The sequence below is a fragment of the Typopeltis vanoorti genome, chromosome 1 (assembly GCF_054136105.1).
Source record: "Typopeltis vanoorti isolate ZY-2024b chromosome 1, IOZ_Tvanoo_1.0, whole genome shotgun sequence".
NCBI lineage: Eukaryota > Metazoa > Arthropoda > Arachnida > Uropygi > Thelyphonidae > Typopeltis > Typopeltis vanoorti.
Window position 1 is genome coordinate 83,988,061 of NC_143549.1, and position 23,710 is coordinate 84,011,770.

Below are 23,710 nucleotides of genomic sequence, written 5' to 3' on the forward strand. Positions count from 1 at the left end.
CGAGTTGCCTGGTGTTGTACCACCTTACCGCAGTCCTGAAGATACTATCAGGCGCAAACTTTGTTTGCTCACACTTGGATAAACGATTAAACTAAATTTATTATACTATAACCAAGTGAAAAATAAACTTTCACCATCTTTCTCTAAATCCAGAGTAATTTATTAAAAAAGGGTGGCACACCATTTGGCAACTCCTATAGGTAGAGATGACCTGCTAATGCTTCTGCCTGGTATCTCAACTTGGGCCTGGCTCCCACTGAAGAGACCTCAATAAATGTTGAAATCTCAACTTGGGTCTGGCTCCCACTGAAGAGACCTCAATAAATGTTGAAACTAGTCTGGGTAGTGGCCCTTCTCTTAATGCATAACATTAGACATATCAGCAAGGAGATGTGTTTTGCATTATAGGAGATACTGAGACAGGAGTGTTGGTAGCTTGCTCCACCTTTTCAACGAGTTGCCCTGGTGTTGTACCACCTTACCGCAGTCCTGAAGATACTTTCAGGCGCAAACTTTGTTTGCTCACACTTGGATAAAGGATTAAACTAAATTTATTATTATGGCTGATATTCTATCTGTCCCTATAGACAAATTCTTATCCAGGTTATGCAACAGCTCTTCAACCACATTTTCATGAAACTAACTCTTCATCCAATGTAGCACTCTGCACCATGTTACATACACCTGGTTGATACATCTTAGCAAAGGTGAGCACTCATTAACTGAACAATGTCATTAGCTTCCAACACTCAAGTACCATCTGCATTCAATAAAGTTATTCATCCACATTCATTCTATCTTTCACTTACGGCATAATGATAAAATTCTTTTGTATTGCTTTTAGCTTGCATGGCCAATTTCTTTTCATACTCCGATTTAGCTTTCCTCACAATACTGGTTACTTTTCTTACCTGAGCTTTATATATTTCATAACTCCTCTCACTCTCATGATATTCTTTCCACAACATCTAATTCTTCGAACACTAGGGATACATTCAACTACAGTCTCATTTAAGCATTTTTCAAAGATTCCCATGCATTGCTGACATTTTTCCCATTCAGTAACTGATACCATTGGACCAAAGATAATATTCTCCTAAGTTGATCATAATTTCCAGCATGTAACCTGTTTTAGTCGGAGCATCAATACAATTAGATACTTCTCAAGAAAGTACAGCATGATTACTATCACCAATTGGTGGTAAAATAGCCATATTCTTGACAGAGAGCTCTTCTGATGCTATGAGCAATTTCAACACTCTTTGACCTTAAATTCCTTCTTTCACATGCTGCTTGAGAAAGTTGTCTCGCAACAATTCAATAAATTCCTCTTCTTTCTTAGCATGAGCTTTCTCTTCTACCCAATCAATGTTTGGAAAATTAAAGTTACCCATACAGGGGCTAATGACTTACATCAATTGGCTTAGTATCCTATAATTCAATGCACATATCCTTATAGACATGTATAGTGCTGTGCATTATGGGAAGGGCCACTACTCAGACCAGTTTCGATCTTTATTGAAGTTTCATCAGTGGGAGCCAGACTCAGAAGAGATGCCAATGTTGAAGTAATGCAGAATACTTAATATACAAGCAGTCAAATGGTGTCATATATGACTTCTGCATTTACTTATACAGAAGTCATAAGCAATTATTTCTCTTCAATTACACTCTCCTGATTTTTAACCTCATCTCTTGTTTCTGATCTCTTATTGGAGAAAATCCAATAAGAGATTGGATTGTCCTTATTATTATTATTCAGACCTCCATGGAGTCAAAAGACTCATCGTGAGAGGTCCTTCCTAAGAAACACAAAGTCTATCAAGACTCATCGAGGGGAGGTTCCCCCCCCCACAAGAAACACAAAGTCTATCATACCACTCCTTGAACTCGTTGACTGTTCTCGCTCTCACCACTCCATTAGGCAATGCAGTCCATGTTTCAACCACTCTCCATGCAAAGAAACCACTCCTCACCCCTCTTGCAAACGGTTTCCTTTCGTAACTTCAAGGGATGGCCTCTTGTCATCACTCCCACCTGCTGTTCAACCAAGCAAAAGAACTCCCCAGTGTCAACCCTGTAAATACCTCTCAACAGTTTAAAAGTCTCAATCATATCACCTCTCCTTCTTCTAGCCACCAAACTCTGCAGTCCACATTCCCTCAGCCGATCCTCATAACTATCATTGTACAGTCCTGAAACCATCTTTGTTATCCGCATTTGTACCCTTTCCACAGTTAATTTATCCCCTTCAAATCCTGGGGACCAGATCTGAGAACAATGGTCTAAGTGTGGTCTGAACAGAGTCTTATACAACGGAATGATAACCCTCTTATCTCTGCAGGTCAGTGTCCTTCTCATTATTGCAGCAATCCTCTGTGTTACCTTCACCACCTTTGCAATATGTCCCCTAAACTTCAGGTTTCTATCAATCATCAACCCCAGATCTCTTGTCTCCCCTACTTCCTCCAGTAGAACTATTCCCATAGAGTATGCAGTGACCCATCGATGTTTCCCAAACCTCAAGATCTTTCATTTTGCTGCATTAAACCGACACCCCCATTGATTTGCCCATCTATCTAGCTTATTCAAATCCTCTTGCAGGGCTGCCACATCTGCACTATTACTAATAATCCTTCCCAGCTTCGCATCATCTGCAAACAACTGAATATCCCCTTACAATATAACTAATATAAAGGTTAAACTAAATAGGTCCTAGTACTGAACCCTGTGGTATCCCACTTGTAACCATCTGCTTCCTTGAAATTGCCCCGCCATACACAACTCTCTGATATCTATCGGACAGCCAATCCTGAATCCAGTTGACTAATCTGACATCCAGACCCATGTGCTGCAACTTTAATATCAGCTTATCATGTGGCACCCTGTCAAATGCCTTCGCTAAGTCTAAGAAAATGGCAGTATATGCTTTTCCCTCATCTAATGTTTTTGTAACTTTATCATGAAAGGCTAACATATTGTTAAAAAAAGTGTCATGTCAATGTAATGTCAGATATAAGGACAGTTTGAGGGAATGCTTCTTACAGAGCCTTGTGAACAGAAGAAGAGGTAATATGATTGAGACATAAGTTAGTGCAGGGTTGTTACCAGATTAATGTCGAGAAGATATTTCATAGAGTAGAGTGAGTACTAGAGTCCATCCATGAGAGATGTACCAGGAGGGTGTGAGCAGGGAAGTGAGAAACAGGTTCTTTCCATTGAAAGATTGGTGAGTGAAATGCATTTCCTTAAAGTGTGGCGAGTTCAGAAACTGTGAATGAGTTCAAGGCAAGGCTTAATCTTTGGGCATAACAGAGTATAGACCTACTGCAATGAGTCATTTGACTCCATAGAGGTCAAATGATAATAATATTAAATATGTTGGAAACAGCTCCAGTTCACATGGATGGTCCATCAGATGGCTATTACCTAAAATAGCACTGACAACTTCACTTTTAGTAAAAAAAAAAAAAAATACTGTGGATGACCTAGAATCACCTGGATAGATAATACTAAAAAATGGACTAATTCTTCATTCTCCACCTTGTTAAGGAGATTCCAGAACAGAAACTTCTGGAAAGAATATGTATTCACACAAAAACTGTTTGCTTACACTTAGATAAATGATTAAACAAAAATAAAATAATTTGGCAAGTTTAATTTAATTTCTACCCGAGTGGGAAAACTTTTTACAACTACCTCTGATCCAGAGTATTTTAATAAAGTGATACACCTTTTTACTACTTGTATAGAGGAAATATACTTCTGAAATTAATTCAACCTCCATATCTCTTCTGGGTCTGGCTCCCACTGACCCTTCCTATAAATGAATAGTATTATACACTTCTGAAAGGAAGTGTGTTTTGCAATATGGAATACCAAAGAATTGGATGTGAAGTCATAAGTCTCTATATACAAATAGCCTAGTTGTGAAGATATTTCACACAAAAGCTTTGCTTACACTTGTAAGAAGGATTAAACAAGAACATAATGAAGAGATTACGAACAGCTCAGGAGACAGTTTGCAGGTGTAGCATGGCATGTGGAGTTAGCTGGGATTTTCAAAAACTATCTAGTAGATGCAATGTCTAAATGTATTCCAAGGGTGAAAAGGTTAAATAAGGTAGGTGTGAGATGGATGAATAAAGAGATTAAGCATGCGATACAGAGAAAGAGGGCATTATGGAGGCAGCATAAGAGAAGTGGAAATAACCAAATCCATGAGGTCTACAAAGACCAGGCAAAGAGGGTGACTTGGTTGGTGAGGGGAGCTAAAGAGAGGTATGAACAGCAGTTAGCTAATGAAGCCAAAAAGAATCCTAAAGAGTTCTTTCGATATGTAGCCAGCAAAAGAAAAAATGATTATGGAAGGATGACATTGATAGGAGAAAATGGTATAAAGACAGCTGTTGCAGATACTTAATGAGCAATTCATAAAGGGCTTTCAATCTTGTGAATGTGACTTCATGGAGAGAATGAGAGCAATAGATGATGGGGAGGAGAGACTGGCTGTAAGTGAGCAAAAGGTGTATGGGAAATTGAGTAAACTAGATGTTAATAAGGCTTATAAACTAGATGTTAATAAGGCTTTCCTCTATGTCAAGAAAACTTGACACAGAGGAAAACTACATCAAACTATAGGCCTATCTGTGTGTCAGGTGTTGTGGTTAAGTTGTTGGAGAAGCTTGTGAGAACTAGGATCCAGAGTTGGGTTGACAACAATGATATTATCTTTGATGGACAGCATGGATTTGCTAAAGGGAGGTCATGTTTTAGTAATCTACTTACTTATTACAATAAAGTGACTGCTTCCTTAGACAGAGGAGAAGGATACACAGTAATATACTTGTATTTCGCAAAGGCTTTTGGTAGAGTACTTAATGATAAATTGATAGCCAAACTAGAGCAGATGGGGTTGGATATTAGATTAGTGCATTGCATTGGAGACTGGCTATCTGATAGGTATCAACAAGTTGTATATGGGAGAGCAATATCCAAGAAACGGAAAGTCACTAGTGGAGTGCCTAGGTCTGTTCTGGGGCAATTACTGTTTAACTGGTATATTAACGATATAGGTGAAGATTTGGATGGAGATATTCAGTTGTTTGAGATGATGCAAAGTTGGGATGACCCATGAAGTGTAGTGAAGATGTTGTGGCCTTACAAGAAGATTTGAATAAATTGAGTGATTGGGCACAGAAATGGTGATGCGAGTTCAATGTTGCAAAATGTAAGGTTTTAAAATTTGGAAAACAAAGATGGGATGCAGAATTTATGCTTGGTGAGGATATATTGTTCGAGGTGGAAGAAATAAGAGATCTGAGGGTGATAGTGGATAAGGATCTGAAATTTAGGGAACACATTGCCAAAATTGTGAAGACAACACACAGGCTTCTGGGAATGATGCAGAGGACACTGACGTGTAGAAGTAGGTAGATTCTTGTTCCGTTGTATAAGGCTTTAATTAGGCCACAAATGGACTACTGTGCCCAGATTTGGTCACCGGGTTTCCAGAAGGATGAAGAGATGTAGGAAAGGGTCCAAAAGCAACCGACTAAGGTAGTTTCTGACCTCTGGAATGTAGAGTATGAGGAAAGATTGAGATGTAATTTACAGAGTCTGGTGGACAGGGGGAAGAGGGGGGGAGATACGATAGAGACCTACAAGTTGGTAAGGGGTTGTTATAGAATCAATGCTGGAGAAGTTCTACAGAAAACAGTGGGAGATTGGGGGGGGGGAGTGAGAACCTTGTCTGAGAGTGTGGTGTCTGCATGGAGTTTGAATGTGTTCAAGGCACGGTATGATAAGCTGTGTGTGTGATAAAAGGACCTCCCAGATGACCTTTTATTATTGGGATAATAATAATAATTGCTTTTCCCAATTATTATTATTATCCCAATAGAATTTTCACAACTCCTTGAAATTCAGATGAATAATTCTGTGCACCAGTCTCTGTTTGCATAGAGATCAAGGCTCTACACATTAAACCACACCTTAAACATCAATAATTTGAAGCAAACCAATGGGTAGTTATCAGAATTTGTGCAATGTGTCTCTTGACCTGCAACTCCCTGTTAACCATTAACTCAAGATTCCTCTTTCCTGCTGTACTCAATACTGCTAACAGAATACATAGCTTTCCAACTGTGAATCCCAAAGTTCATTAGACTTACTTGTTTTATCCCCATTCTTCTCAATTTAACAGACTATTTCAAATACTTCTTGAAGAGATTCAAAATAGGATTTGAATGTAACAAGAAATGAAACAATGAAATTCCTTGCAGAAAAGCCTTACCAATTTTCCAAAATCTTAACTATACTAAAGGAATGTAAGCTATTTCAATGCTTCTATTTTAACCTTATATCCTAGGGAATATACTAGTAGCAAGACAGCTAAGTCAATGACTGTTTCCTTAGAATATTTCTTTAATATATATGTGATTGAATCCTGAGCTCAAATCATTCTTGATATAGAGTACATAATATTTCAAATACATGAATTTCATTCACTTGAAAATCTTTAACTCTTAGAATAAAATTTACTCTACAAGAATAAACAGAGATCACAAAAAACATCTGCTTTAGTTCCACAGAATATTATTATTAAATGATTATTAAACAAGACCTCATGGAGTCAAAGACTCATCTAGTAGGTCCTTTTATCTCACACACATCTCATCATACCATGTCTTAAACACATTCAAACTCTTTGCAGACACTACACTCTCAGGCAAGACATTCCAATCACTCACAACTCTGCATGAAAAAAACCTGCCTCTCACTCCCCTACTCACACCCTCTTTATACAGTTTCCAGGAATGACCTCTGGTTCTCCCCTGATCTCCCACTATTCTCTGTAGAACTTCTCCACTATTGATCCTATAACAACCCCTTACCAACTTGTAGGTCTCTATCATATCTCCCCTCTTCCTTCTCTCCACTAGACTCTGCAAATTACATCTTCTCAATCTTTCCTCATACTCGACATTCCGGAGGTCAGAAACTACCTTAGTCATTCACCTTTGGATCCTTTCCAACATCTCTTCATCCTTCTGAAAACCAGGTGACCAAATCTGGGCACAATAGTCCATGTGTGGCCTAATCAAAACCTTATACAATGGAACAAGAATCTCTCTACTTCTACATGTCAATGTCCTCCGCATCATTCCCAGAAGTCTTTGTGTTGTCTTCACAATTTTGGCGATGTGTCCCCTAAATTTTAGATCCTTATCCACTATCAACCCCCAGATCTCTTATTTCCTCTACTTCCAACAATATATTCTCACCAAGCATAAATTCTGCATCCCATCTTTGTTTTCCAAATTTTAAAACCTTACATTTTGCAACATTGAACTCACATCCCCATTTGCTTGCCCAATCACTCAATTTATTCAAGTCTTCTTGCAAGGCCAGAACATCTTCACTACTCTTTATGGTTCGTCCCAACTTTGCATCATCTGCAAACAACTGAATATCTCCATCCAAATCTTCGCCAATATCATTAATATACAAGTTAAATAGTAATGGCCCTAAAACAGATCCCTGAGGCACTCCACTAGTGACTTTCCTTTTCCTGGATATTGCATCCCCATACACAACTTGTTGATACCTATCAGATAGCCAGTCTCCAATCCAATGCACTAATCTAATATTCAACCCCATCTGCTCTAGTTTGACTGTCAACTTATCATGAGATACTCTATCAAAAGCTTTTGCAAAATCCAAGTATATTACTGTGTATCCTTCTGCTCTGTCCAAGGAAGCAGTCACTTTATTGTAATAAGTAAGTAGATTACTAAAACATGACTTCCTTTTAGCAAATCCATGCTGTCCATCAGAAATTATACCATTGTTGTCAACCCAACTCTGGATCCTAGTTCTCACAAGCTTCTCCAACAACTTAAACACAACACCTGACACACAGATAGGCCTATAGTTTGTTGCTTGAGTTCGATCACCTCCTTTATGAAGTGGCACAATCTTGCCCTCCTTCCACTCTTTAGGAACGTGACCAAGTGCAAGACTCGTATTAAAAAAATATGTCAAGGCAGGTGTCAACTCTCTGGCACATTCCTTCAGAATACGCGGTGACATATTATCAAGTCCAACAGCCTTATTTACATCTAGTTTACTCAACTCCCCAAACACCTCTTGCTCACTTACAGTCAGTCTCTCCTCCCCATCATCAACTGCTCCTAATCTCTCCATGAAGTCACATTCACAAGATTGAAAGATCTTTATGAACTGCTCATTAAGTATCTCCACCACTCATTCTGCAACAGCTGTCTTTATGCCATTTCCTCCAATCAATGTCATCCTTCCATAATCATTCTTTCTTTTGCTGGCTACATATCGAAAGAACTCCCTAGGATTATTTTTGGCTTCATTAGAATAAATTACTTTAATTAATACATTGCTTAATTTGTGGGTATAGATTATCCATTCTCATCTCAGCACCTGATGTGCATTGCAATCTTGACTATGAAAGAGCTTATTTTCATGTTATAACAATTTACATGAGTACAGCTGACAATGAATTTCTTTGATCATATCATTAGCAGTACTGCAAAGCAATGACTGAACAAAATATCTGGCCAAGAAATTTGAACGAAGCATTTATCACAAATATATGCAAAATATTTGTTATTTCATTTGTACGTACCATGCCTTGAATCATCTTCCTCTTTATCATCAGGTTCAATGTCCTCTGTAATAAAAATAAAATAAAGTTCATGAATATCTAAGTCTACAATTCATAAAATTGCAATAATCAAATTTGTTCATGTCATGCAATACATGTTAGAATCTATATATTATATTAGACACCAACTAATGGTAACAATACCAACAAAAATTAGTTTTAGTTTAATCCTCCCAACATCAATTTTTAATTATACTTGATAGGAAATTATATTCATCTTTTAATCCATTATTCAAGCATGCAAGTAGCAGTTTTTGTGTATTCATAATAGCGCTTCATGGTATAAACACTACCAAGAGAGTTAAATATACATTTATTAAACTCACTATTATTTTGGTTGTTTTCTATCTAGCATCTTTAGAATGCAAATATAACTGTGACAAGCACACATCACTGAACTAAATGACTGTGGAAAACAATTTTAAATCATAACTGAAACAGAACTAATGTGATTACATAATGGTTATTTGGCCCATAGAGTGCCCTCTATGGGCCAGATAACCATTTAATTAATTTGAAGAAATTTGGCTATCAGGTCTCAAAATGATAGTCACCCAGATCTTTTGGTAAATTAATGCAACCATACTTGTTGAGGTTGGGAAATAGCTTCATAGTTGATGTTGATTCCAAAAATAGTATAATAATTTCTAAGTAATATCAATGTTTGCCTCCATCTAATATTACATGAAGGAGCATTCAGAACATGGTCTGCCAAACCTGACTTGCCATACAGATGATTGCAGATGTAATTTTTGTGCTCTTCACGGTGGAAGTTTACTGATCTATCAGTCCATCCAAAATAGGCTAACAGGCTGCAAACACAAGCACAAGGAACTTTATACACTCTGGGATGTGCAAGAGGATGATGTTGATCTTTACAACAATGGATGAAGGTAGCTAACAGAATTAAATGTTTGAAAGATGCATGGAGATCATATTTGCAGAGAACTTCAGCTATTTTTTTTTTTTTTTTTGATGTACCCTTAAATATATGGGGCAGGAATGATTTTGCTGTGATCCTGTGTGTTGGTTACAAGAGAGATGGAAGTGCATGCAGTATTTTATCTTGGGATGTAGCCATTTGTTTTAAAAATGGTGTTGTAAAGGTCCTCTGAGCTCAGTTTCAAGGCCTGTATTCATTTGAACAAACAGCCCTGGCTCATTGAGTATGCTATCACTTCCTAATGGCTCATTATCCTTTCAATTGTATAAAATCCACTTGCTCAGTAAGTTATTTATATAAGCATTCATACCTCCACCCTAACAGTATGGCATCCCCCAAAATACTTACTGAGCCATGGCTATTTGTCGAAAATGATACAGCCCTTGAAACTGAGCTCAGGAGACCTTCACAACACTTTTTTAGCCAATGGTTACAACCCATATAAAAAAGAAAAAATACTGCATGCACCTTCCCTCCCCTCCTGCAACCAATACACAGGATCACAGCAAAACTATTCTTATCCCATATTTAAGGATACGTTAAAAAAATGGCCAAAGTTCTCTGCAAAGATTATCTCCATACCACTATTCCTTCATCTGTCTACCTTCATCCAATCTCCTAAAGATCAACCTCATCCTCTTGTACATCCTGGAGTGTATAAAGTTACTTGTGCCTGCTTTGGACAGACTAGCAGATCAGTCAACATCCACCTTGAAGAATACAAAAATTACATTCACAATCATATCATCTGTATGGCAAGTTAGGCTGGATTGGCAGACCAGGTTCTGGATACTCTTTTACACAGGTTTAGATGGAGGAAAACATTGATAATACATAGGTCTAAGGGACTATTTTTAGAATTAGCATCAGCTATAAAGCATTCTCTCAAACTTAATAAGTATAGTTGCATTAATCTGTCAAAGATCTGACTGTCATTTTGACACCTGATAGCATGATCTCTCCAAATTAACTTTATGGTTATCCAGCCCATAGAAGGTATCATGTAAGAACATTAGTTCTGTTTCAGTTACAATTTGAATTATTTAGTTCAGTGTGGGAGATTATAATTATAACTGTGCTCTGAAGATGTTGGGTAGAAAAAACAGCAAAATATTAGTAAGTTTGATAAATGTATGAATTCAGGATGCCAAGAAATTACATTATATATTAATTATTATTAATTAACATCTGACTTCCATAAAATCAGAGACTCATCGTGGGAGGTACACACTATTGAACATAATGCTCATCTAACCGAGCTTTAAACTGATTCAATGTGTCTACATTCACAATACACTCAGTGCACACAGACAATGCATTCCACTCACCAACCACTCTCCATGCAAAGAATCTTCTCATTCCACTGCTCATGCCTTCCTTATAGTTTCCAGGGATGGCCTCTTGTTCTACCCCCCCTCTCCCATTCTATGAAAAATCTCTTCCATGTCAACCCGATAACAACACCTGACTAGCTTATATGTATCAATCATATCCCCCCCCTCCTCTTCCTCCTATGCACAAGGCTCTGCAACTTACATTCTCTCAATCTGTCCTTGTACTCCACATTTTCCAGAGACCATAAGCTAGTCAGGTGTTGTTGTTATTATTATTATTATCTCGGGCAACTCCAAGGAGTCGACAGACTCATTATTATCAGGTTGACATGGAAGAAATTTCCTGTTCCAATGGCATCATAATCTCTCTATCTCTGCATGTCAGGTTTTTTTGCATCGTTGCCTTAAATCTCCGAAGAGTTGCTATATTAATTTATTATAAATATATTATTATATATATATAAAAAATTAATTATATTAAAATATCACAGCAGTATATGCCACTGAAGAAGGTTTCATGAGGAACTGCAAAATCCGATAATCAAAATAATAAAATAAATAAATAATAATAATGACTATATATTAATAGCAATAATATTAATGCTAGAGTTGGAAATATGCAGAAGTCATATTTCCATATACAAGTAGTCAAAAGGTGTAACACATTACTAAAATACTCTGGATTAGAGATAGATGTTGAAAGTTGTTACACCAAGAAAGATACCAAGAAATTATATTCTTGGGTTCATCCTTTATCCAAGTTTCATTATTATTATTATTATTAATATGTGACACCTCTAGGTAGTTCAAAGACTCATCGAGGGAGGGGCACCTACTCTACAACCCTATGTCTCCACCACTCACAATCCATCAACTCCCACAAACCCCAACTACAATCATCATCTACACCAGGGATGCACAAACTTGTTAAGGCCGAGAGCCGCATAGTTCCACTGTTACTTATGAGAGCCAAAAAAAAAACTTGAAAGTTATCTGCCATATATTGTTTATTTTATTTCTACCTATCATAATTGTTACAAAAAAGGTTATAAAAAGTAAGTGAATTTCATTTGATGCATGACATTGCATTGATTTGACAATTGTTTTGATTTTTGGTTCCAGTTTTGTAGTAGCCAACCACAAAATTGATTCTAAATTTTCATCAGTCAAGCGGTTCCTATTTTTTGATTTGTTAATATTCATGACTGAAAAAGTTTGTTCACAAATATATGTTGAGCCAAAGAGGTTTGCACATTTTAATGCATTATCTAGCAACCATTTATAATTGTTTTTATTGACACAACGATAGAAGTTTAATAAATTGCCTTCGTTAAATTTATTTCGCAGGTTCTCATCGTTTTGAATGTCGATGAGTTCAAGCTGTGTTGATTCAGGTGCATTTTCGGGCAAAATGGCAAAAGGATTGCTAAATAAATCAACGGTTTTACTCTTTTCAAAATCAGAAAACCAATCCTTGAAGGCTGATATCAAGTTATCAATCTTTTCCACATACACAGTTTTGAAGTTGACATTGAACTTTTCAGAAACTTTCTTATAATTAGGAAAATGGATATAATTCCCTGACTTCAGTTGGATTTGAAATAGATTTAACTTGCACTGAAAAGACAAAATGTGGCTGTAAAGTTGAGTAACCAATTGATCTTTAAGTTGAGTAACCCTGAAGTCACATATATTAACGTATTTAAATGATTAATGGCAACCAGAAAGGCTAAGTCACATAACCAATCCGGATTTTTTATGTCAGGGACGTTTATTGTTTTTTTCAGTCATGAAGATTTCAATTTCATCAATTAAATTTAGGAACCACTCCAATGTGTGTACGACTTAGCCACCTCACTTCTGTGTAAAAAATTAAGTCACCATATTCACTTTCAATGTCTTCAAGAAACTTTTTAAATCGTCGGTGATTAAGGCCACGGGATTTTATAAAATTAATCGTTGAAACCACAACTTTCATGACATGTTCAAATCCAAGTTTCTTAGGGCACAAGCTTTCCTGGTGGATTATACAGTGGAATTGTATCAACTCATCATCGTGCCTTCCAAAATGCTGTTTTCAATAATGTTACCAATCCAGAATTAGCTCCTATCATGGAAGGAACTCCGTCAGTTGTGATACCTGATAATTTTGTCAGATCTAAATCAATTTTGGAACACTGTTCCAAAAGCCCAGTGAACATGTCATTACCTTTCATTTGATCTGACAATGAACTCGTTCCAATCAGCTCCTCACTTACCTCAAACTCTTGCGTTATTCCACGTGCAGATATTAACAACTGGGCTGTGGAAGTAATGTCAGTTGATTCATTAATAGCTAATGAAAAATAGGCAAATTTCTTTGAATAAGATGTTAATTGGTCCTTTACATTTTCCGACATTGCAGTAATTCTTCTTTGCACAGTCATCCTGTTTAACTGAATTTTCTCAACATTTTTGGCTGATTCAGGACAAATTTTTTTAGCAGCTATCTCAAGGCAATCTTTAACAAAATCTCCGTCTGTGAATGGTCGGCACCTTTTTGCTATAAGGCAAAATATTTCAAAACTTATTTCTGTTGCGATTTCTGAATCTTGAATAGGTTTTGTAAACATTACTTGCTGACCTGTCAATTCTCGTTTCAAAAACGAAATCTTTTGTTTACGTAGTTCTTCGAGTAGATTTGAAAATGTAGAATGCAGACTTTCATAGTGTCTCCTTATATTGTATTCTTTTGGTATGGCTACAGCACCTTTGCAAATCAAGCACATGATATTATTAAACAACTGCACAAAACCATATTTTTCGGTCCAGCTATCCTGAAACTGCTGTTTTTCATCCTGTAGTTTGCGTTTCGTACTTGGCCCTGCTTTATCCATTGTAGAATTTATTTTTTGCCGTTTCCTAGGGGTGATAATTAATTGTAGCAACCACACCTACGAAAACAAAATACTCATATGACAAATAGACGAATTATAAAATTTGTTAACATTATTATTAATCAATTATCGTAAGTAGACAGGTAATCGTGACGTCACAGCTACTTTGCTTTGCACATGTACCATTTTTAAAAATTACCTATCATGTAACTTGTTAAAGTTAAAATAATACACTGTGAGGTGGGCTGCCAGCAAAATGGAGGGCCACGTGCAGCCCACGGTCTGTGCATCCCTAATCTATACCAACGGCAGCTACAGCACACCACTAGTATTTTCACAGACCATCACAATCGTCCATGCCCACGATTGGATTCAGACCTGCAGCCTTTTGGCTGGAGAGCAGATACACTAACCACTCGGCCAACCAGGCCAGCAGTTACTTCATGCACAAACTTTGCTTACACTTGGATAAAGGATGAAACCAAGATTATAATTTCTTGGCATCTTTAATTCATAATATAACCAAGAAGAATAAACTTTCAAGTTTGATAAACTTCCTCTCTTGGTATTTTTTTATACTATGAAGCACTATCATGAATAATTAATATCTTAGCCTTTCCATACATAGTGTGTGTGTGTGTAGTAGGTTAATGTATAGGTTAATGTATATATAGAGGCTGACTAGGTTAATGTATATATAGAGGCTGTTGATTTCCCAACAAATTGCCTCAGTACCCCATAATACAAGCTCACCCTATTAGACATGAATGCTGAATGCCACCATGAATTATGGGAGGAGTCACCATAAAGTCCAATTTCAATCTTTATTGAGGTTTTGCTATGGGAGCCAGACCCATGAAGATATTGAGATAAATCAGTAGAGAATTCATACATCCCATATGCAACTAGAAAAATGATATATTACTATATTATTATTTTGCATGTCAGTTACAGATTTATTCTTTACCAAAATATAAGCAAACAATAGATTATTGTACATTAAGTCCACTAGGCTACTTGTATATAGAAGTTTGTATATTAAGGCAATTTGATGTAAAGCCAAAGCCTCCACATACAAACAGCCAAGTCACAAAGATGCTTCATGCAGAAATTCTTTGCCCAATGCTTGAATAGAGAATTATAGCAAGTATTTCTGGTCAAGAATAATTTACTTTAGCCACATAAAAAAAAAATTTTCTTTGCACGTAGCATTTTATTTTAACTGGTTCATTAACACAGCATTGTTCACATTGGTCCTTTTCATTCACGATTTTTTTTTTCTGATTATAATATTTGTACGTGCTTACCAACTGCCACCCTCCAGCACAAGTGGCAATGTCTCGAGTATACATTAACTGATTATCGAATATTGAACCATGTAAATGGAAACTATTTCTATAAGCAATTTTAGTAAAAACATGTTTTTGATGTTCTAGTGCTAACATTTATTTTACACACTGTTCATCTTCACTCAAATGATCATGTACATCCCATTCACTGAAGTAAAGACAATTTAAATATTTATAACTAAAAATTCACACATACTGCAGTAATTAAATTTTAATAATATGTAGATATTTCATCTTAAGACATCATCAGTACAGTTATTACAAACAAACTAGGAATTACATTCAAAGGAACAGTTAGCCACATGCTTACATTGGAATCCCTCTATGCATACAGTAGCATGTTTGAGAACCCCCCCCCAAAAAAAAAATTAATTTGGCTTAATTAAAATTTAATTGAAATATATCGCATAAATTTATTTTATACAATTGAGGATAATGATTTCCCAGACTTTATGGATAGTGAGACAGTCATTACTGTTCAGATTGGGTCTGTGACGTAAGGCTTCGGCACTATCCTTATATAAACATGAGTGTTTATGTAAGTTTATGAGCAGTCATTACTGTTCAGCTTGGTGTTTTTCCATTGGATCCTATGGTTAGGGTTTTCAACTCCATGTTGTGCAAGGCCAGATTTGTGCAATTTGATAAGAGAGATGTGGTCTTGATGTTCAGAGATGCATTTACTTATAGATCTTCCTGTTTGTCCATAGTAAGACATCTTACAAGAACATGGAACTTTGTATATGCCAGGTAGCATCATAGATGAGAGTTTGTCTTTTGGAGAAGCTAGCAAACTGTGGATCTGGTTAATTAGTTTATAGCAGCAAGTTTGTATTTCTTCATAATTTTTGACAGATGTTCCGAGATGCCTTCTATAAATGGTATAGGAGTTCTACGGGCTTCTTCTTGTCTGAGTTGATGTGTAGGCAAGTGGCTGATGATTTTTTGAGTTGTTTTTGAATTGTATCCATTTAATAACGCTGTATCTTTAATAATTTCCAATTCTTGTTTTAAAGATTCTTCAGAGGAACAAAAGTTGTGTGCTTTGGATACCAAAGATTTTATGATGCCACATTTTTGAGATGGATGGTGAGCCAATAAATTGTTGATATAACGACCTGTAAAAGTTGGTGTACAATAGACAGAAGCGGAAATGGAACATCTTGTTTTCGTTGGATGTGTATATCAAGAAAAGAGATATCTTGTGATGATTCTTTTTCTAGTGTGAATTTGATGCATGGATGAAGATTGTTGATCTTATCTAGAAATTAGTATACTTCTTGTTCAGAGTGACTCCAGACTGCAAAGACGTCATCATCATATCATAGCCATATTTTTAGTTTGGGTTCAAGAGTGAAAATGCTATTTTCTAGGTGTTCCAGAAAAAGGTTGGCTAAGTTTTGGTGATAAGAGAGAGCCCATTGCTGTTCCTTGCTCTTGTTTATAAATTTCATCTTTCAATGTGAAGTATCCAGATGTGATAGCAAATTTGAATAATTCCACAATATGGATGGAAATTTTTGAGTTAACAATTCTATTGTCTCCTTGTGAGGAATATTAGTGAAGAAAGAGACAATGTCAAAGCTTATTAGAATGTCTGTTTCTGACAGTTGAATGTCTTATTTTTGTGTGAAATTCTGTGAAATTTTTAATTGATGAAGCTGAGTGGCCTATGAGAGGACGGAGAAGGTTAGACAAAAATCTTGATATTTTGTAATTAGGCCTGCTTATAAAATCCATAATAGGTCTGAGTGTGCAGTTGTTTTTGTGTCATTTAGGTGAGCCATATATTCTAGGAGGTCTAGCATGGTATGTTCTGAATCTTTTGATGGTTTCCTGATCTATGGATGTTGTTTCAATCCAGTAACTTATTGAGTTTCTTGAGTTGTCTTTTTTTGTAGGATCATAATCTAGCTGGGAGTATGTATTTTGATCTCGAGGCAGTAGATTCATTTGCCGGTCATATGAATTGATATCTAAGACACAGTGGTATTCCCCTTGTCGGCTTTGGTGATAACTATGTTTTTATTTAGTTTTAAGGAGTTCAAAGCTTTTAATTCTGATGGTAGAATATTCAAGTCTGAAGGTTTGTTGGTGTTCCTTTCAATGTTGTGTAAAAAATCTAGATATGGAATACATTTAGGCAAAATGGCAAACTTATGACCTCTTGCGCTAATATATTCATTTCATCTTCCGTTAATAGATGGCCAGATAAGTTTACAACTCGTTTGTCAGCCGGTAATTTGGTTATATTTTACTTAGATCGTTCTAACAATGTTATGTATTTTTTTATGGAGATTTACATTGCTTGCTTCAAATGCTTTAATGTCTGCATTTTTTTAAATATTAATAACCAATTGTAGCAGGTCTTGATTTAATGTATTTGAGAGATCAGCTTCCAATTCTGTTATTTTTATAATATTTATTGCCAATCCATGTTTTGAAACTCATAACTGTTTAAGCAGCAAGGAATGGCTAGCTTTTTGATAAATTTTATGAGCACCTGGCGATTTTATAACTTCCTTTGATTTAGCAAACATGCAAACTCATGGGAATGAGTTTATCGCATATGCACTTTTTTAAAAATGAGATTCTGGCACGTAGCTTACCCTGTTTCAATTGAAGTTTTCCCTAGCAAGTTGCTCTTCCATGCTGTCAGTTCCCCATGAAGGAATAAGAATATTATATAGTGAAAACTAGAGTATTCATAACTAAAAATTCACATGTATATCACAGTAATTAAATTTTAATAATATGTAGATATTTCGTCTTAAGTATCTTAAGACATCATCATCAGTACAGTTATTACAAATAATACTAGGAATTACATCCAAAGGAGCAGTTAGTGCACAAGCTTTCAAGACCATATCCATCTTATCAAACCATACAAATCTGGTTTCACACACCATGGAGTTGAAAACCCTAACCATAGGATCCAATGGAAAAAACACCAAGCTGCGACATAGATCCTTATATAAACATGAGCATTTATGCAAAGAAAGTGCAGATGCCTTACGTCACTATCCCAAAAGTCTGTGAAATTATTATCCTCAATTGTATAAAAAAAATTTATCAGATACATTTTAATTTAATTTTAAATTACAGCTGAATTTTCTTTTTTTTTTTATTCTTCATATTGTTACTGTATGCATAGAGGGACTCCATTGTAAGTATGTGCATACTAACTGTTCCTTTGAACGTAATTCCTAGTATTGTTTGTAATAACTATACTGATGATGTTTTAAGATACTTAAGATGAAAATTCTTCTCAAAATTTCTCTGCTATTATCAACAGTATCTCCTTATCTTTTTTACTCTTCCTATCCTAGAATAAAGCATCGTATTCCTCCATCAGTTATCCTCTTAGGACATTATCCTTGTTCAATCAACTTTCACTTATACAGACAATTTTTGGCAGATGTGTTGCTGCATTATGACAATGAGTTGAGACTGAGCCATAATCAAGAATGGTATGCTAGCAGAGCTGTGTGAGGAGAAGGGAATAGTTTGTGGATGTATGGCATGTATTTAAGGGAAGAATGGAACTATACAGATGTGATGGATTGCATTTGAATGGCTCTGAAATGTGTGCACTGGAGATACTGTTGATAGATGGAAGTATAGTGTGTGATGTAAGCAAGAGATCAGAAGTAGCGGATGAGGTGAAAGATCAGGAGAGTGGTATTGAAGAGCCAGAAGTGCTTGACAATGGAAATAGTAGTAGCATGAGAGATGTAGAGAAAACTAGAACTCAAGAGGAACAGGGAAATGGTGGGGGAGGGGTGGACAACAAGAAACAAAAATAGGGAAAGTGAATGTTGGAAGTAGTAGTGAATGTACGTATGTATGGGAATGATCAGCATAGTAAGAGAATAGATTGGGATGTGGGTGGGGAAGTTGAGACTGAATGGATATAGGTGATTGGTCAAAGGTAGTTATGGTGGAGAAATCATAACCAAGTGGCCTGGGAATGACCAGTCACAGATCTAAAAGTTTTTTAATTAATATGAGGATTCCCCCCCCATTCCTCGACCATCCCTTAGGACTGGTTGAGCCCTCCTAGTGAGGGATTAAAAGTATGTATTTATGACTAGATCTGTGTGGGTTCATGGGCTAGTTTGCATGATCTGAGGGACGAAAAGCCCTCTACCTCTGTATGAGGCAGGCTAACTTACCTTAGTCGAAAGAGACCAGATAAAGGTTCCTCACCTCATGGACAGGAATCAAACATAGGTCTTTCCAACCAAAGGGCTTCATCTATACTGACTGAGCTAAGGAGACCCTAGACCTAAAAGTGAACTGCTATGTTTATTTACAAATGCCAGAAGTATCAGAAATAAGGGAGACGAAATAATTTCACTGACTTAGTTTATTTGTTCAAAATCATTGGAATAAATGAAACATGGGTGACTGACGATGATATCATAATAGGAAGAAAAATGGATAGATACAGTGTTTTTTTTTGCAAGGATAGAAAGGACAAGAAAGGAGGAGGACTGCTGCTGATGATAGCAGGGGATTTAGCTCTACATAAGAAAGACATGAAAGAAGGAATAATGGCACTGGTTATGAAGCAGTGTAATGTGAGGTGGAGGTTGACAGGAAGACATATTTAGTTGGATGTTCCTATAAGCCAGTTAGTTCTCTTACAACTTTGTTAGTGAACAAAGGAAGGGTAATTATTATTGGCAGTTTTAATTATGGCAGTGTAGATTGGAATGAAGAGGTAACACTTGGGAATAAGGAAAATGAATTTGAGTTCTTGAGAGACAATTATCTCATGCACTATGTGAAGGAGACCATGCAAGGATTGAGAATATTAGATCTGATCATTTCATCAGAGGATGTCATTGTGCATGGGAGTTTTGTACTTTTCTCAAGTAAGAGTGATCATGAAGTGTTTATCTGGGTTGTGGCAAGCCATATGCAGACTTCTGTGAGGAAAAGAAATATGTGGAAGTACAAGGGTGATGATTATGACCAGCTTAGGACACAGCTAGGAGCTACAGAATGGAATGAGAAGTTGAGCAGTAAGAAAATTTAGCCTTTTTACCTTTATTCCAAAGGTAAAAAGGCTAAATAAGTTAGGTGTGAAATGGATGAATGAGGAGCTTATGCATGAAATCTTGAAGACGAAGGCATTTTGGAGGAATTACCAGATGAATAAGGGCATAAAGGACATGAAGAGCGTAAAGAACAAGCCAGGAGGGCAACTCAGTAAGGACAACAAAAGTGCAGTATATGCAGACATTAGAAAATTAGGCAAAGAAAAACCCTAGAGAGTTCTTCACATATGTGGTAAGTAGAAGCAAGAAGGATTATGGTAAGATAATGTTAATGGATGAAAATGGTAGAATGGTAACTGCTGCAGAAAACATTGTTGAAGTATTCAGTGATCCATTTATAAGAGGGGTTTCATCCTCATCAGGGTGAAATCATGAGAAACTTAAATGCAGAGGACAAAGGAGAGAATGATTTAATTGTGAGTGACCAGAAGGTATTTGAGGAAATAAATAACCTTGATGTCAATAAGGTGATAGGACTTGATGGCATATCACCATGTGTCTTCAGGGAATGTTCCAATGAATTGGCAGTAGCATTACCATGCCTGTTTAACCATGCTACCGGCCAAGACATCTATAGATGTCAAGGTTATCATGGATGCGAAGTGCATATTAAAATTGGAATACCATTGATATTATATTGAAAATATATGATGGATACGAAGCATATGAGGATATGTATTTGATCCATAATGGCCGAAGAGGTGGTTAATAAGTCTTACAACAGCACAGGTTCCAAGGGAGTGGGAAGAAGGTAAAATTCTTCCACTGCCTTAAAAGTGGTGATAAGGTTGTGGCTACAAATTATAGGTCAATCTGTATATCTGGAGTTGTGATGAAGGTACTGGAGAGATTGGAGAGAACTAGAATACAGAAATGGATTGATAACAGCATTCACTGTGGTTATCAACATGGGTTCATTAAAGGGAGATCATGTTTTACTAAGTTACGTATGTAGTATAACAAGGTGACAAACGTCTTGGACTAGAGAGATTCATATAAAGTAGTATACTTAGATTTTGCAAAAGATTTGAGACTGCCACACAACAAATTGTTAAATTGAAATTGAAGGGATTGGATAAAACGCTTCTGAGTTTGATCAATGACTGGCTGTCAGATAGGTATGAGAAAGTTGTGTATAGGGGTGAAGTATCCCGAAAGAGGAAGGTAACTAGTAGTGTGCTGCAAGGATCAGCTTTCAGACCACTGTTGTTCAATTTGTATATTAGTGTATATTATTTACTCCGATGGTTTTAACTGGCAATATGCAGCTGTTTGCAGATGATGCAAAATTGGGAAGAGCAATGCAGAATCAAGCAGATGAGGCCTTATAGGAGGAATTGAATATATTGAATGAATGAGCAGTAAGTGGAACTATTCATTCAAATATCGCAAAGCGTAACGTTTTGAAATTTGGTAAACAACGATGGGATACAAAGTACACAATTGGTGGGGAATCTTTAAAGGAGGTAGAAGAGATGGGAGATCAGGGAGTGGTGGTGGACAAGGCCTGAAATTCGGGGATCACATTGCACAACTTGTAAATACATTATATCAGATAATTGCAATGATATGAAGGTCCCTGACTTCAGAAATAAAGAGCCTATGATGTCATTGTATAAGACCTTGATCAGGCCTTATATGGATTATTTTGCACAGATCTGGTCATTGGATTTTCATGGTGACTAGGATATGTTAGACAGGATCCAGTGGGGATTCACAAATGTGGTCAGTGGCCTTTGGAATGTGGAGTACGAGGACAGATTGAGAGAATGTAAATTACAAAGCATCATGAATAGGAGGAGGAGGATATGATTGACACATAAAAAGCTAGTCAGGATTTGCTATCAGGTTGACATGGAAATAATTTTTCGTAGAATGGGTATTCCTAGAAACTGTATATGAGCAGGGGAGTAGTTTCTTTGTAGGGAGAATGTTTGGTGAGTAGAATACATTGCCTGAGTGTGTTGTGAATGTAGCCATATTGAATCTGTTTAAGGCATGGTTGGATGAGCATTGTGAGTGATAGTGTGTACCTCTCATGATGTGTTTCTGACTCCATGTAGGTCAGATGTTAATAATAATAATGAACTCAATTTAATGCAATAATTTCTCTTATCTTTAATAATAACTCCTGGCATTCATAAGCATAGTAACTCACTTCTCAGTGAATAACCTGTCTTGCCAACATCATCTCTCAGCTGTGTTTATGCCTAACCTTAGCATCTCTTCTTTCATCCATCCAGTATTTTACACTCCTCTCCTTTCTCTATTCAACTAAATCATTCTTTCCTAGAACCACCATTAAATGTCCAACTACTCTCTTACTTTACAGGACATTCATTGTTATATTGGCCACTCTCATATTCACAACCATTATTGCTGCCAGAATCTTCATTGCATGCTCTGCTTTCCCTAACCATTTTGCACTCCAACTCTGTTGTTATCACTTCTTCCACATCCTTCAGCCATCTGTTCTGATGCACTTCAGACTCGATTACTTTCTCAAATTTCTCTTTCTCCTCTTTAACTCTCCTTGTAATATCTAACTGACTTACACCAAATCAATCATCATACCTCCTGCAATGAGTCTTCATGCTTGGAAATAATATTTTCATTCTTATGCAACTATTCTTTGGTACCTCTGAAATTCTTCCCAAACATTCATGAACACCACTTTTCTCCTCATACAACTCTGCCTACATACCATTCAAGATCTTTTGCCCATCTTCTCAACTCATCACTGTTCATATCTGAAAAGCATGATACCTTTTCCTATCATATTGTTACTGTTACCTTTCACTCCTGTCCTTTTTCAAACCAACTGAATCATTCTTTCCTAGAATGACCATTAAATGTCTCTCTCTCTCTTTCAGTCTGCTACTCATTCAAAACGTTATGCTCCTAACCACCTTCTATCCTCCCTTTAACAATATGTTAATCACGTATATTCATTCTATTTACTGCAGTGCTTTTTTTGTGCATGTGTATGCCATTTATAAAGATTAGCTTGACAGGAATATCCAAAGTTTGTATTCATAATTTTAGGTTGAATTCTCATGGTTGTTCTTAACATCTCCTATAATAACAGTTTGGTGAACAAAAATTTTTATTAAATTTTTATTGCTATCAACAATTTTCTCATATAATGAATCCTGTGAGATATCCATTATTATAGAATCATGTGTGCCACGGTAAAAAACTGATTTATTATTGACATTTTGTGTTATGTATCATAAGACATCAGTGTAAACAGTGTCCGTGTGGTTAGCCTAGTGGATATGCGCTTCACAACCATATGCCTAGGTTTGATTCCCGTCGACGACGTGAGGAGCTTAAAGATCTTCCTCAGCCATAACCAAGTTAGCCGGTCTTGGGCGTGGACAGCAGGGTTTTCCCCCCAGTTTATCTGGGGTTTATCATCCTTCAAGCAGGCAAACCAGC

General features: G+C 36.5%; 1 protein-coding gene across 1 annotated transcript in view; it reads right to left on the bottom strand.

Annotated features, from left to right (window-relative positions):
- LOC150110163 (muscle calcium channel subunit alpha-1-like) overlaps positions 1 to 23,710 on the bottom strand; it is a 1,246,847-nt gene that overhangs the window by 1,019,808 nt on the left and 203,329 nt on the right. Inside the window, exon 10 of the mRNA XM_090391329.1 lies at positions 8,663 to 8,707. Within this exon, the coding sequence (XP_090247455.1) occupies positions 8,663 to 8,707 (45 nt within the window). The remainder of the gene's footprint in view (positions 1 to 8,662; positions 8,708 to 23,710) is intronic.